The 15,542-nt window shown below is 46.6% G+C and overlaps 2 protein-coding genes and 1 pseudogene across 3 annotated transcripts; all 3 read left to right on the plus strand.

Moving 5' to 3' along the window:
* Window positions 1-2,517: 2,517 nt before the first annotated feature.
* LOC125529657 (endoplasmin homolog) lies at window positions 2,518-7,706 on the plus strand. Of its 2 annotated transcripts, none has more exons than XM_048694077.1 (15): window positions 2,518-2,689; window positions 3,396-3,516; window positions 3,605-3,758; window positions 3,846-3,926; window positions 4,021-4,132; window positions 4,274-4,400; window positions 4,522-4,660; window positions 4,895-5,009; window positions 5,100-5,281; window positions 5,391-5,606; window positions 5,700-5,865; window positions 5,946-6,084; window positions 6,175-6,325; window positions 6,756-7,160; window positions 7,264-7,706. In XM_048694077.1, the coding sequence occupies exons 1-15, from the start codon at window positions 2,623-2,625 to the stop codon at window positions 7,507-7,509; spliced, it is 2,421 nt and encodes an 806-aa protein (XP_048550034.1). In that variant the 5' UTR covers window positions 2,518-2,622; the 3' UTR covers window positions 7,510-7,706. The 2 variants fall into 2 exon arrangements, with proteins under 2 accessions (XP_048550034.1, XP_048550035.1); XM_048694078.1 differs by having other exon boundaries at window positions 4,895-4,991.
* Window positions 7,707-7,786: 80 nt separating this feature from the next.
* Window positions 7,787-11,034, plus strand: LOC125529658 (annotated as a pseudogene).
* Window positions 11,035-13,906: 2,872 nt separating this feature from the next.
* Window positions 13,907-15,183, plus strand: LOC125529659 (FBD-associated F-box protein At1g66310-like; the record flags this gene model as incomplete). The annotated part of the gene is made up of 2 exons (XM_048694080.1): window positions 13,907-14,011; window positions 14,320-15,183. Coding segments are annotated over exons 1-2 (969 nt in total), but the record flags the coding sequence as incomplete, so codon positions are not given.
* Window positions 15,184-15,542: the final 359 nt, after the last annotated feature.

Consider the following 15,542-nt stretch of genomic DNA (forward strand, 5'->3'; position numbering starts at 1 on the left):
CGCGGGCTTAAAGGGATTTAGTGCATATCAAAAAATCTCCGCAGCTATGCGGGTGATTGCATATGGCGTTCCGGTTGACTATGCCGATGAGTACCTTCCCAGTGGTGAAGATACTACAATTGAGTCTGTGCGTAGATTTGTAAAAGTGATCGTCCATGTCTTTGGTCCTGAGTATCTTCGGGCACCCAATGAAGATGACACAAAGAAATTGATGGCATCTAATGAGAGGAGAGGTTGGTAGCATTGATTGTATGCACTGGAATTGGAAAAATTGCCCCAAGGCATGGCAAGGAATGTATTGTGGCAAGTCTCGTGATGCGACAATTGTACTAGAGGCCATAGCATCCGAGGATTTATGGATTTGGCATTGTTTTTTTGGTATGCCGGGCACTCTCAATGATATCAATGTGTTGCAACGGCCTCATCTGTTTGCTAGGCTTGCTAGTGATGATGCTCCTGCTTGCAACTACACTATCAATGGGCATGAATACACAAAGGGGTACTATCTTGCAGATGGTATATACCCTCCTTGGTGCTCATTTGTCAAGAGCATCAAAGAACCCAAAACTAAAAAACAATGTGAATTTGCAAGGGTGCAAGAGGCAGCCCGAAAAGACATTGAAAGAGCATTCAGTGTTTTGCAATCTAGGTTTGCCATTTGTCCGTGGCCCCGCTCGTTTTTTGGATAAGAAAACCTTGAAGAACATCATGACATGCTGTGTTATCCTGTATAATATGATTCTTGAAGATGAGAGAGGAATGAACTTGGAATTCTTCTATGACAATGTGGGTAGCTGTGTCAAACCAGCTAGAGACCCTAACCGCATTAGAGCTTTTCTTCAGACATACAAGGAGATTGAAAATGCAGACACACACTTTCAACTTCAGGAGGATCTCATTAAGCACCATTGGCAAAGGGCTGGACAATGACTCATTTTTGTATTCATTTATATTTGTATTCATGACAAGTTTTGTATTGCATTATTTAAGTTTGCTACAGTGATTTGAATAATTATTTGTAATGCGGATGATTATTGTATTATGTTTGATTTGAATAATTCAGTTTGTTTTCCTTTAAGTTGGATTTGATATTTGCGGGCTGATGAAATGCGGGATGCAGCGGCGCAAAGAGCAGACCCCGCAAAGCCGACCTGTAAAAAGGTATATTCCATAAATATACTTTTTTACGGATGCGTTTGGGGGGTCTGCATCTGTGCCAGCCCGAGCCAGCCCGCAAAAGCGGTTTTGCGCGAACTGCAAACGTGTTTTGCGAGCCGGCGGGATGCGGGGTCTGCTAGAGTTGCTCTAAGGAATCTTACATTAACGAAATCCCAATCAAGGCTACGAAGAGTCGAAAAACTGACCGGTACTCCCAAATGTTTCATTGGGAAGTGCTCAATTCGACAGTTAAACAACTCTGCATAATAGGCCAGCGTATCATCATCCCCTCCAACACAAGAATTCCAATTTTTAGGAAATTAGTCTTGAGCCCGATGTGAGTTCAAAAATATACAGAAGAAGCTTTAAGTTGACAGCAGCTTCCTTGTCATGTTCAAAGCTAATAACGGTGTCATCTGCGTACTAGAGCATAGCTACTCCACCATTTATCAAATCTTTGTGCAAGCCTAGTGAGCAATTTTTCCTTTTGGGCATTAAGGACCATTTTTGAAGGGCTTCTACAGCCAAATTAAACAGAAAAGGAGAGAAATAATGGAAGTCTGTGGTCAGGACGGAATGATCGACGCTTTTTCTCAGAAACAAAAAAGGAAAAAGGAAACTGCATCCATGTAGAAACTGTAAACCGGCCGTACAAAGTGTCACTACTTATCTGTAACAATAATAATCAGGTTTTGCCAAAACTTTGGGCTGCTTGTTGGTTCTTGCATGATCTCATCCGGATTCAGTCACCTGTTGGATGTTTCGTTACATCGATTATTGAATATATATGTGCCATAAACACACTGCATCCTCTGAAACTAGTAGCTCTCTGTCAGTATCACTGCAGGTGTTTTTTTTATTTGAGGATCGTATCACTGGAGGTGTTGTGCTTCTCGTTGGGCTGAACCGGTGCTAATGGCCCAGCCAGCCCGAAAGCCCAGCAACTTTAACTCTGACGTCCATCGCACGGCGACGAGTCAACACCCCGTTGACTGACCAGGCCGGCCCAAACGCACCCATCACAGCTTCTGGCCCACCACGAGTCCACCCCGCGAACGAATTATATCCACTCCACTGAGCCGCGGCGAACTTTCTAGCGCATCGCGTCTCGTCGACGTCGACGACCCATCCGGCACCAATCCCGCCCCGCCACGTGTCAAACCCTTCACTACACCCACGAGATCCCCGCCCGTCCGATCCTCCAGCTGGCCCCGACGGACGGCCGAGGGCACCCCCGAGCACGCGCTCCACGTCCCCATACTCCAGTGACGGCCCGCCACGTGGCCGGAACCACATCGCGGCCGTCCGCTCGTCCGCGCGGACCGGGCGTGCGGGGTCTCCTCCTCGCCCGTTTAAATGGGTCGCGCATCTCGCCGGCCCCGAGCCAGACGAAGGCGACGAGCTCACCCAAAACTGTTGCAGCAGGAAAGGAAGGCAGACGGAGTGAAGCGGCGGCCGGCGACGATGCGCAAGTGGGCGCTCTCCTGCGCGCTCCTCCTCGTCCTCCTCCTCACCACCCTCCCCGATCCAGGCAAGTCCCTCCTCCCTGCCCCTCCCCCGTCCGCCGCCGCTTGAGCTCTCTCCTCCCTTGAATTTAGGTGGTAGCTCGTGATCTGTTGGGTTAGGAGAGGCACCGAGCAGATTCGGTCCCTGAAGGTAGCTTATCAGTTCTGCGGCTCGCGTAGCCGCTTGATTTTCGTGGCAGCACGCGTCTGATTGTTGAATCCCGCGCCGTGCGATGAATTCCTGGTGGGGAATCCAGACGGAATTGCTTCCGGTGGTTTGATCCGTTCGTGTAGAGGCTAGTGCTACTGGGCGCGGCCTCTGATGGTGATTTCGGTCCAGTTTCACTTGTAGATCTCGCATCTGAATTGCTGACGCTGTCCCGATGCGGGCTGGCGGCCACCCCGATCTGTTGTAATGGCAGGGCCGCTTTGGTTTGTTCGGTGTTCGACATTACTGGCTTACTTGGTTCTTAGATCCGTTGTGTGTTATTAAAATTCAGGCAAATTATGCTGCTAATTAAGCCGTGGGGTTTAAATAGGGTTTAGTCCAGTAACTCGATAGATTTGTGCACAAATCTAGTGTTTACTTAGCGGAAATCTAGTGCTGTTTGCCACTGATCTAGCGCTCTACCATACTCTTCTTAGTGAATTCAGACACTTGTACCTATCTGCTGTGATCTACACCGATACACCATATTCGAGTTGTTTGTCTGACCCTTGATGTACCTGCAGCTAAGAAGCTCCAAGTCAATGCCGAGGAGAGCAGCGACGAGGTGGGCGACTTTCCCAAGGTAGAGGAGAAGCTTGGGGCCGTCCCCCATGGCTTGTCCACCGACTCCGAGGTTGTCCAGAGGTGCGCACTAATGCCTCATCGACGCTGATGGTTCCCATGTCATGCTGCTGTCATTCTGTACTGATACCATGACTTCTGATGTGCGAAGGGAGTCCGAGTCGATCTCGAGGAAGACCCTCAGGAACTCGGCCGAGAAGTTTGAGTTCCAGGCTGAGGTGTCCAGACTCATGGACATCATCATCAACTCACTCTACAGCAACAAGGACATCTTCCTGAGGGAGCTCATTTCCAATGCATCTGATGTACGGATTGCATTTGATTCTGACCCCCTGTATTTAGATTGCGTTGTGGATGCTGGGAACTAAAGGGTGGTACCTTTATGTTTGTAGGCTTTGGATAAAATCAGGTTCCTTGCCCTCACCGATAAGGAGGTTATGGGCGAAGGTGACACTGCTAAGCTTGAAATCCAGGTATGGTGAACTGCCGAGCTTAATCACCTTTTCTGATTGCCATGTCATTCCTTTTTGAATTGGTTGGTAAGGCATTTGCTGTGTCCATGTGCAGATTAAGTTGGATAAGGAGAACAAGATTCTCTCTATTCGGGATAGGGGTGTTGGTATGACCAAGGAAGATCTCATTAAGAACCTTGGAACCATTGCCAAGTCTGGAACTTCAGGTACTGCTGTTCTCTACCGATCACTCTGCTCTAAGCTGTTTGTAACTTCCGGTGCAAATTCAGCATTATTTATACCATCAACAAATATGCAATCCTTGAAATTTGCTTGTAAATAACATTAATTGCTTGCACCTTTTGCAGCTTTCGTGGAAAAGATGCAGACTGGAGGTGACCTCAATCTCATTGGGCAGTTTGGTGTTGGTTTCTACTCAGTATACTTGGTTGCTGACTATGTTGAAGTGGTCAGCAAGCACAATGATGACAAACAGTAAGACACCAAACAATGCCCTTGTCTTTAACTGACTGAGCCTTATGCTTTTGGTTCTTTTTCTGCCTTCCTCTATGCAATTTTCTTGTTGCTGTTGTGACATTGTATACCTCTCTGATAGATATGTGTGGGAGTCCAAGGCTGATGGATCATTCGCTATTTCGGAGGATACATGGAATGAACCCCTGGGCCGTGGAACTGAGATCAAACTGCATCTCCGCGATGAGGCTAAGGAGTACTTGGAAGAAGGCAAGCTGAAGGTATCACCATATCACCATGTCTTTTTTGTTGTTAGTGCAGTTTATACTTTCATTAAATTATTGCTGTATTTCTACTTAAGACCCAGTTGATCTGAATTTTACCCGAAGGTCTCATCAATAGGTCTTTCCGTCCAATGGTTGTATTTGAAACATTATATGACAGTACATATATGCCATTTTGTGGCATTTTTTATGCTATAGTTTGTTTAATTAATATGGTTCCTTGTTTTGCAGGACTTGGTAAAGAAGTACTCTGAGTTCATCAACTTCCCCATCTACTTGTGGGCAACCAAGGAGGTTGATGTTGAAGTGCCAGCTGATGAGGAATCAAGTGAAGAAGAGGAATCAAGTAAGTTTTACAGTCAATGTTATCCATTCGTTCTAGATCATATTGTCTTCTGCACATGCAGTCACTAACGCATTGTCCATTATTTTGTAGCCACAGAGACGACAGAGGAAGAAGAGACAGAAGATGATGAAGAGAAGAAGCCGAAGACAAAGACTGTCAAGGAAACTACTACTGAATGGGAGCTTCTGAATGATATGAAGGCTGTGTGGCTTCGTAGCCCCAAGGAGGTTACTGAAGAAGAGTATGCAAAGTTTTACCACTCGCTAGCTAAGGTACATACGGCTCTCAGGATCCTATAATTTATATAGGAGAAATGCCAAGCTTCTGACTTGACTTGTAGAAGAAAACAAGGAACAACTTCTAACTTGGCTTTTTCTGTAGGACTTTGGTGACGACAAGCCTATGACTTGGAGCCACTTCAGTGCTGAGGGAGATGTCGAGTTCAAAGCTTTGCTATTTGTTCCCCCGAAGGCTCCACATGATCTGTACGAGAGCTACTACAATGCTAACAAGTCAAACCTCAAGTTGTATGTTAGAAGGGTTTTCATCTCTGATGAATTCGATGATCTTCTTCCAAAGTACCTCAGCTTTTTGATGGTACTGCATATTGACTTGTACAGATTGTTTTCTTTGTGATGCTCGACTTGCACAGATTAACTTATAACATGCTATTTCTCTCTCTCTCTCTAGGGTATTGTTGACTCAGACACATTGCCCCTCAATGTATCCCGAGAAATGCTTCAACAACATAGCAGTCTGAAGACCATCAAGAAGAAACTGATCCGCAAGGCTCTTGACATGATTAGGAAGCTTGCTGAGGAGGATCCTGATGAGTACAGCAACAAAGAAAAGACAGGTAACTAGGGTTTCAGGGAAGTTCAAGTCACTTGCTATAATTTATGATGATAGTCCTTATAGATTGTGTTCTGTAAGCAGATGATGAAAAGAGTGCAATGGAGGAGAAGAAGGGCCAGTACGCCAAGTTCTGGAATGAGTTTGGCAAATCAGTCAAGCTGGGAATCATTGAAGATGCAACAAACAGGAACCGTCTTGCGAAGCTTCTGAGATTTGAGAGGTTTGTCCTACATTCTGTATTCCAGTATTATTCATGCTGGTAGTTCTTTCCATAAACTGGGGCACAGAATTGATCTTTTGTCTGTTTCAGTTCCAAGTCAGATGGCAAACTTGTCTCCCTTGATGAGTATATTTCAAGGATGAAGTCAGGGCAGAAGGACATCTTCTACCTTACAGGAAGCAGCAAGGAGCAGCTAGAGAAATCTCCATTCCTTGAGCAGCTAACCAAGAAAAACTATGAGGTATGTTACTGTGGTTTCCCCTTTTCATTCCAGTCAGGTTTAGTAGTACCTATGCAACTGCGTTACCACTGCACTTGCTATTTGTCCCGCTTACTTACATATGCACTTTTGAAAGAAATTAAATTCACAATGATGATTTCATCTATTCAGTGTATTCAGAAACCAGTTTTTACTGAAGATCACAACACATATTATGTTGCCATACAACATTTTAGGAGATTTAGGACTCAAATTCTGAGTTGAACGCACAGATTGAATTTTAGTATCTAGTTACAGTAATGTCAATTCCAATGCTGGCAGAGAGTAACTTAATACCTGTCAGAGTGTCAGGAGCTGGATACTTTGTGCTATGCTTGGCATTTGCAGCAGGTTTAAATGGTAATCTGCATGAAGCTTGTGAAGTAACATGGCACCTGATCTTTTCTTGCAGGTTATCTACTTCACCGACCCTGTGGACGAGTACCTGATGCAATACCTCATGGACTACGAGGACAAGAAGTTCCAGAACGTGTCCAAGGAGGGCCTGAAGCTTGGAAAGGACTCGAAGCTCAAGGACCTCAAGGAGTCGTTCAAGGAGCTGACCGACTGGTGGAAGAAGGCCCTGGACACGGAGGGCATCGACTCTGTGAAGATCAGCAACCGGCTGCACAACACTCCCTGCGTGGTGGTCACCTCCAAGTACGGGTGGAGCTCCAACATGGAGAAGATCATGCAGGCGCAGACCCTGTCGGACGCGAGCAAGCAGGCATACATGCGTGGCAAGAGGGTCCTGGAGATCAACCCCCGGCACCCCATCATCAAGGAGCTCCGCGATAAGGTTGCCCAGGACAGCGATGTAAGTACAGTCTTCCCTGTATACCATGATTTTTGCTCTCAGAATGCTGCAAGAGGCAACGCTGTCTTATGATTTGCTAACTTGATGGTGTCTGTGTGTGCAGAGCGAGGGCCTGAAGCAGACGGCGAGGCTGGTGTACCAGACGGCGCTGATGGAGAGCGGGTTCAACCTGCCTGACCCCAAGGACTTCGCCTCGAGCATCTACCGGTCGGTGCAGAAGAGCCTGGACCTGAGCCCCGACGCGGCCGTGGAGGAGGAAGAGGAGGTGGAGGAGCCCGAGGTGGAAGAGAAGGAGTCGGGCAAGGCGGAGGAGCCGGAGCACGAGCAGTACGACAAGGACGAGCTGTAGTTGCTGATGGTCTTGTCATCGCCCATTTAGCTCTCAGTAGAAGTGTTGGACTGGAAATGTGATGGTTTCGAGGGACGTCCATTTTTACCGCGCGAAAACGCAAATCATCGTGATACGAGGTTTTTGTCAGTGTAATGTACTACTGTACCTAGTTTTGTTTTTAAAAAGTTAAATGATACCCTAGCTAGTTCAAATTAGCATGCCTGCTTCCAGAAGTCAGAAGCGCCCTTTTGTATACTTGCTCTTTTGGTTTCTTGACGGCGCTGTAGTTACAGAAATGAATAATGGGGTTGCGAAGGTAGTCTGGTGGTACTGAGTTTTACCAGTGCAGGGTTATTAGGGTAGCTCCAAGGTTGAGTCCGCGTGGAGTTTGGTTTCGAGTTTGTGCCGCCGAAGTCGATTTTAGATTGGAGCATAAATACATTATCAGATCACAACTGTCTATGTGATGTGTGCAGTGAAGTCTGAAGAGGTGGGATAAAGGGCGAACGAGAAGAAATGAAATCGTCCCAACGCCTGTGAGACTGTTGGGACCAAAAAGCTAAGAGCGTTCCGTTGTCTCCAAAAAGGGAAAGCCTATCTTGCAGTGGCAGCAATGGCCGCTCCTCCACTTCCCCTTCCTCCTCTAGATCCGCAGGTAAACACTGTCATTATCCTCTCCCCTCCTCTTGGTGTTCCTGATTAGTCGGTTTCTCCGTGCAGCTGCAGCCCATGGCGGAAGGGTCAGCGGGCGAGGGTGGAGCACCACCACAACGTCGCCGGCGACGAGCCGTCCTTCCTGGTTGAGGACCTTCCCGCGGCAACTTCCCTCCCTTCCGCCACCTCCTCCCTTTTCACTTAAAAAAGTAGCTCATGGGATGTGATGCCTCTGTTGTGGTGTTCTCCATGGATCTGCACCCCCGGGGCGAAAAAATGGTGTTTGTTGCCTGCAGGGGCCTTCGATTGTTGTCCACTAGTTATTTTTTTCTTGAAGTGAGGCTTTGTGTATAGGGTCAAGCTGTTTGGTAGACGAAACAGAGCACCGGCTTGCTTGATTTGTTAGAGAACGGAAAATTGGACTTCTGCTGAATCTAGTGCTGTCTCAAGTTACCAACTAAATTGCGTTCCGAAACATGAAACTGCGAACACCAGCATGTACAAGACTGATAAGTAAAAACAGTACTAGTAACAGAATTGCGCCCAACTGAACACTAGATTACACGACAGTTACTTGGCTGCAGGACAGTGCATAGAGATGATCCCCAGTTTCAGGGGAACCAGAAAACATGGTTTCCATGCCATCAGTCAAAATTATTTTCCTCGTAACTACCAAAAAAGAAAACCTCTCTCTTATTTTGTAGCTTCGCATTCCATCCAAATTTGAAGGGGAAGTTAGTTCTCTGTCTTCACAGCATAATGGCCTGAAAACTGTCCATTCTCTCTAGTACAAAGTTGAGTCATCTATTTTGGTTAGTACAAAGTTGAGTCATCTATTTTGTAACGGAGGGAGTATCTTTTAACGCTCCCACGGGCGTCGCCTCTACACACCTGTAACGGCATCCGGGAGTACGTGCAAGATTGTTACAAATAAAATCATAAAACACCCAATAAAAACTCTTTCCAATGTATACACTTTCAGCATTGTGCATTTTGATTTTCAGTAAATTAGTGCCTATTCCGCTCGCCTACCAGACTAACAGTTTGGGCCCTTGTCGCAGGAGATTCTTCCTGTTATAATCTCACTGCTCCCACTTAAAGAGGCTGTGAGGACCAGCACTGTTTCAACAAGTTGGAAAATGCTCTGGACATCATAGTAGGGATACTAAACTCTGTTTTTATGGTCCCAATGAACTGGATGATGACCCTCCAGTGCCCCCTTTGGAATCTGATGAGGAGGCCGCCGTTGATGAATATGTCAAAACATCACAGGCTAAGTTGAAAATGAAACGAGATAACTTCATTGAGGCGGTGAGTTGTGTTATTCAACGGCATAGCGGGGTAGGAATCAACAAGTTCAGCATCAGGTGTGGCCTGCACAAGGAGGAATTTGATCATCTTGGCAGATGGATTAGCTTTGCCGCTTCATCAAAGGCAAAGATCATATCTTTTAACCTGAAGAAAATTGTTTGCCCGTCCAAAGAAGTTCACCAGTTCCCTCTTGAGGCCTTAGTTGTTCAAGGCAGCTCTTGTGTGCAGTCCTTGTATCTCGCTGATGCTTCTCTAAAGCCACACCCAGGCATATGTGGCTTCACACTACTCGGAAGGCTTGTTCTGGAATTTGTAGAGATATTCGGAGACTTTTCAGGCTTTTTAGCAAACTGTTCAGCACTCGAGGACCTAGAGCTGATTGAGTGCTCCGGTGTAACCAATTTAAGCATACCGCACCAACTTGATAAACTTCAACATTTGCTAATTGACAAAATGGCTGTCGAGATGGTCGAGTCTCATGCTGCTGATCTTGCCCATTTTGGGTACAAAGGAAAAGAGATCCCTATAGTACTTCATGGTCTCTCAAAGTTAGAGAAGGCCACAATAATGTTTGAAGGCAGCAATGGACTGGCCCGTGTATTCACTGCAGTTCCGATCATTTTGGGAGTGAAGGTGCTAAATGTGCAGGCTCAAATATCTGCTTATGAACAGGTTACCTGGTCTATATTTACATATCCATGTTTTCTTACCTTGTACTAGTTTCTTGAAACTGGGTTTTAATTAATGTCATCTTATTTGTCCTTGTCATGTCTCAGCTGCAGAAGCTGGCACCAAGACCATGTGGCATGTTTATGCATTTGAGGCATATGACTTGTGGATTAACTGTCTTGTCTCTTAAGAAACCAAATTCCGATAATGGAGTTCTTCAACTGATTCACTGTCTGAATGTTGCACCCCAACTGCAGACCTTGCACTTGGATGTGAGTGCCATATTATTGGTATTGGTAGACAAATAGATGGTTTCCAGGAAAGACATGTGTACTCGGACGGGTTTTGACCGACTAACTGTTAACTTTGAAATGCAGATGATATATTCATACTTCAAGGCTTCAGCGCATGATGAGGTGGCGGAGGAGGAAGGCCCCCACATGCATCGCCATGATCATCTTAAGACTGTCCACATCAGCGGGTTCCCGTGCTACAAGGCTCAGGCCGAACTGGCGTGTTGTATCCTGGAAAATGCCCGTGTTCTTGACCACATGGAAGTACAACCAAGGGTTGCCGCTGCAATATGCGGTTATGCTGACCTGAAGAATTTCACTGTCGAAAGAAGATTTTTACCAGGGGTTCGCGAGTGGGCACGGCTTGCTTCAGAACTCTTTGGTAAGGCGATCACTGTCTTAGACGCCCCTTCAGAGTGAGTAAGGCTATTTCTGTGTACCATCAAACGATCAGTGGGTTCTGGTATTACACGGCTCAGACCACGCTGGTGTGCTGTGTCCTGGAAAATGCTTGGGTTCTTGAGCACATGACAGTACAGCCCTGGATCGCGACCGGGATATGCCGTTATGCTAACCTGGTGAATATCGGCGTCGTGGGAAGACTTCTACCAAGGGTTCGCAAGTGGGCATGACTCACCTCGGAGCGCTTCGGTAAGGCGATCACCGTCTTAGACGACCCTTCAGAGTGAGTAAGCCTATGTCATTTCCCCATCTGTGATCTGTGTTCTATAAAACGATCTTGTCATGCCTTTTCAAAGTTAATGTTGGCAGGTGCTGCGCCTGTGCGTGCGCTTGTTTTCTATGTGTTCTTCAGGCTATAGCTGGTGTATTATGTTGAACTGGCTACTCCAGCGTGCGCTAAGTCATCTTGAACCATATGGTCTTTTCTCTTAGAAAAAACTTGAACGACAACCCTTTGTTCATTTACATTTTCCAACTCTTGTGGAAGAAGTAAAACTATATCCGAGTAAAAAATGAAATGTACTATCTTCAAAGTATGCGCTAAATTATCTTGAGTCATACAGAACATGTACACAGAATTTGCTGCATGTCATTTCACTTGGCTGGCACTGAACACACATGCTTTAAAACCATGCTCATTTTCTAGCCCAAGGACACTATGGCGCCCAACCTCAAATGAGCATGTTTTCAGGGGGTGAAGAAAGCCTGTTTTTCTCTGTAGCGGTTCCACACAGGCATGAGTCTGCAGTTTGTTTGGGCGGAATGCCACCCAAGTGCACAAAATTTCGCCGAAAGTTGGATATGGCCTATTCTGCATGAAGAGAGGAAGATAGGAAGTGTTTGGTCGACAAACCATAATGAAAAAACGTAAACGCGTGATCCAACAAAGACGAGCAAAACACATTTTTGTTTGGTTGCTGCAGGCAAAGATCCAAAACAAAGGATGAACAGACCACCCTTCTCCCTGAAAGAGATTCAAACAAAAAAAGGGACGTTGAAGAGCGGATCCAAAACATGGATAATAAACTGAATAACCTGCGAAGGGAAGATGAGGAATTCGCTTGCAAGCCCTACCGCCTGATCATTGCCCAGTTGTGGAACACAATGTGACCCATGGAATTTGGGAGAGACGATGTCATAAACCAAGCCAGATTGTGCCTGGATGTGGCTGGATGAAAGCACGAGCCCAGGCCAGATTCCTCGCCGGCCATGACCATCTTCATGTTCGTGGTGTTGTCAGCCAACATGCTTGCCATGAAAATTCATCATCTTCTCACCGTCCAGGTAATCTGAAACCAGCCATGGATTGCGGCAAAGAAATCTGGGATCCCGAGAGCGGACATGGATCCTATGACGTGGCTATCACTGCCTTACCCTACCTTTCTGTCACTGACAGGTGGGACCGATGCTTGGTGGGACCCACATGTCAGCGACCCAATGGTAGGATAGCCCCCGTCCGGGGGTCCTCATCCCCTGAGAGCTAGGGTTCATCTGATGTGGGCATCAGGGACATTTCGGTCATTCACTTTCTAGTGTAAACTTGGAAATGGGCCTAAATCCGATAAAAAAGGGTAAGTTATCAATGTGCCAGCATAGATGTGTGTGGCAAAAGATCAAATCTCGCCATAAAAGGGTAACCAGACTAAACTCGTTCCGGCTTTGGACGGCAGGGAGGATGGCGATGGCCAGAACCGGAGAAGATGAAGTAGCTCCTCCTCCTCCTCCTCTAGATACACGAGTAAGTGATACAATCATCCTCTACCTTATCCTCCCTCGGATGTGTTCCCATTCAATAGATCGATTTAGATTCCCTTTCTCCATTAACCTATGGTTTGCCCGACCCCCTCCCCCTCCCGATCCCCTCGCGCCGCAACCCTAGGGCAGCATCAGGGGGATCAGATCCCAGTGCTGCTAGCCCCATGACCCATAGCGAAAGATCATAACGCCGTTGCCGCTGGCGCTGGCCGCGGTGCTGCGGTGCCCGATCCCAAGGCGTTGAGGCAAGAGGAGGCAGTGGCAACCCCTCGAGGTGGCCGGGGCACCTCGGTCTAGGGGCTTCGCGCCGCGGCCAGGGCGGCTCCCTGATCGTGCGGCGGCAACCGATGATTCGATGGCTGGTGGTGCTGGTAATGGTGGGCATGGTGGCGACCGTGGATCTGGATCCCACCCAGATCCGTCGTCGATTCCTCACGTGGATGGTTGGTGGCGCGATGAGGGCTCCGGTGAAAGCATGGAGGATCTTTGCCGGAGTACCGACGGCGGCATCGGTTCCAGCCAGCCGTGAGATCGGGACAACGCGGCTTCCGGTGAAAACTGCGCTTCACTGTGGTTTCCTTCTTGAGGCATCGTCGCAGCAGGTCATGTCGACTCGATCGGGATGTTCTGGGGGAAACCCTAAATTTGGATCTACCAGATCAGATGATGATGGCGCCTTCGGTGTCTCTCTCCCTCCCGAGGGCATCATTTTGTAGTAAGTGCTGGCTGGGGAGGACAAGAGGAGGAGCGGTGTTACATCAACCGCAAGGCCAACGACGGATCCTGGCAGCATGGCGCCGCGGAGTTTCGGCGACGGGCGCGTGTGGATGGATATGTGCAGGATGGTGGTTTTGTCTGATGCTGTGGTGGCGTCGACGGCAGGCCTGGCAAGGTCAGTGCGTCAGTACCTCCTCTGGAGATGGATCGGCGGAAGACGATGGCGGCGGCCTCTGAGAGTGCGACAGACCGATGTGTGAGCCAGTCCCGACATTGTGGCTTGGCTCGGGCATCCGACTTTAGATGTTAGGCTTTAGTGCAATGTCTGTTTGGTATTCGGCTTGGACATTCGTCACCCCTTCATCAAGTAGATAGGAGTAGCGACATGTGTCATCATGATGGTGGCTTTAGTCTTATTGATTTATTACTTTGTAAGGTCTTTGTGAATAATTAATAGAATCGCTGCATGCACCATCCAGATGCAGAGGCCCGGGAGTATATCCTCCTTTTCTAAAAATAAATAATCTATGGTTTCTTAATCCATGCAGCAGCCCATGGAAGAGGCAGCGGTGGTCAAGATGGGCAGGTCTGAGCATCACGACGATATGGCCGACGCGTGCGGCTCGCCGCCATCATTTAGGATGGAGGACCTTCCTGCGGTAACTTCCATTCCACCAGGCTTTTTTTTTCTCTCCACAAACTACATAAAGGGAAATTGAATATTTACTAAAGTGTTTTCGTATATTACTTCACGCTATTTTTCAAGTGATGTGAAAGTTTGTGGCATCTTTCATAACTTGTTTTATGTGCGATAGCATATCAAATTGCTATAATAGATCATCAAACAAAACATGTTTGCATCTGCGTAGATTTCTCTTTCAAATATATGCACATTTAGCTCATTATGCCAATCAGTGGCTGTTAGTTCTAGTCAATATGCCTAACAATTCATCCTTTCTTGTCACAGGAAGTTCAAGCTATTATAATTTCACTGCTGCCACTGAAAGAGGTCGTTAGGTCATGCGTTGTTTCCACAAGTTGGAGAATGGTCTGGAGATTCCACTGCAATCTTTGTTTTGATGGCCTCACTAGTCTGGATTGGGACACAGATGACGAGTTCAAGGGTACTACCAAAATAAGACAAGCAAAGTTCATTGAGACTATAAATTGGGTTATTCGACAACATAGTGGGATAGGAATCAATAAGTTCAGCATCAGGTGTGGACTACACAAAGAGGACTCTGATAATCTCGACAAGTGGATTGAGTTTGCCGCTACATCGAAGGCAAAGATAATAGCTTTTTCTCTGGTAATAATTGATTATCCATTTGAATTTCACCACTTCCCGCTCGAGGTTTTAGGCACTCAAGGTAGCTCATTTGTGCGATCCTTGTTTCTCACCGGCGTTTCTATAAAGCCACACTCAGGAATATATGGCTTTACAGTACTCAGAAAGCTTGTGCTGAAATGTGTTCAGATATTTGGAGACATTCCAGGCTTTTTAGCAAACTGTTGGGCACTTGAGGACTTAGAGATGATCAAGTGCTTTGGGGTAACCAATTTAAGCATACCGCACCAACTTGATAAACTTCAGCATTTGCTAGTTAAGAAGATGGATGTCGAGACGATTGAGTGTCTTGCTGCTGATCTTGCTCATTTTGAGTACAAAGGAAAAGAGATTCCTATAGTATTTAATGGTCGCTCCAAGTTAGAGAAGGCTACAATAATGTTTGAAGGCAGAAATGGACTGGCCCGTGTATTCACTATGGTTCCAATCATTCTGCGAGTGAAGATGCTAAATGTGCAAGCTCGTATATCTGCTAATGAACAGGTTACCCCCGGTGTCTATTTATCTATTCTTGTTTTTTACCTCATAGTTATAGAAGAATGGGCTCTAATGCATTCATTTTGTCTTTGCAAATTTCCTGTTGCAGAAGCTGACACCAAGGCCAGACCACATGTTTATACATTTGAGGCATATGACTTGTCAATTAACTGTCATTTATCTTAACCTACCAAATAGCGACAATGGTGTTCTTCAACTGGCCCACTGTTTGGATGTTGCACCCCGACTGGAGACTCTGCACTTGGATGTGAGTGCCATTTTAATTTATTCGTGTAGTTAGATAAATAGACAGACCTCTAGTATATTTATGCATGCTTGTATCCATTATTCTTAGGGAAAGATCT

The sequence above is a fragment of the Triticum urartu genome, unplaced genomic scaffold, assembly GCF_003073215.2.
Source record: "Triticum urartu cultivar G1812 unplaced genomic scaffold, Tu2.1 TuUngrouped_contig_5751, whole genome shotgun sequence".
NCBI classification, from domain to species: domain Eukaryota; kingdom Viridiplantae; phylum Streptophyta; class Magnoliopsida; order Poales; family Poaceae; genus Triticum; species Triticum urartu.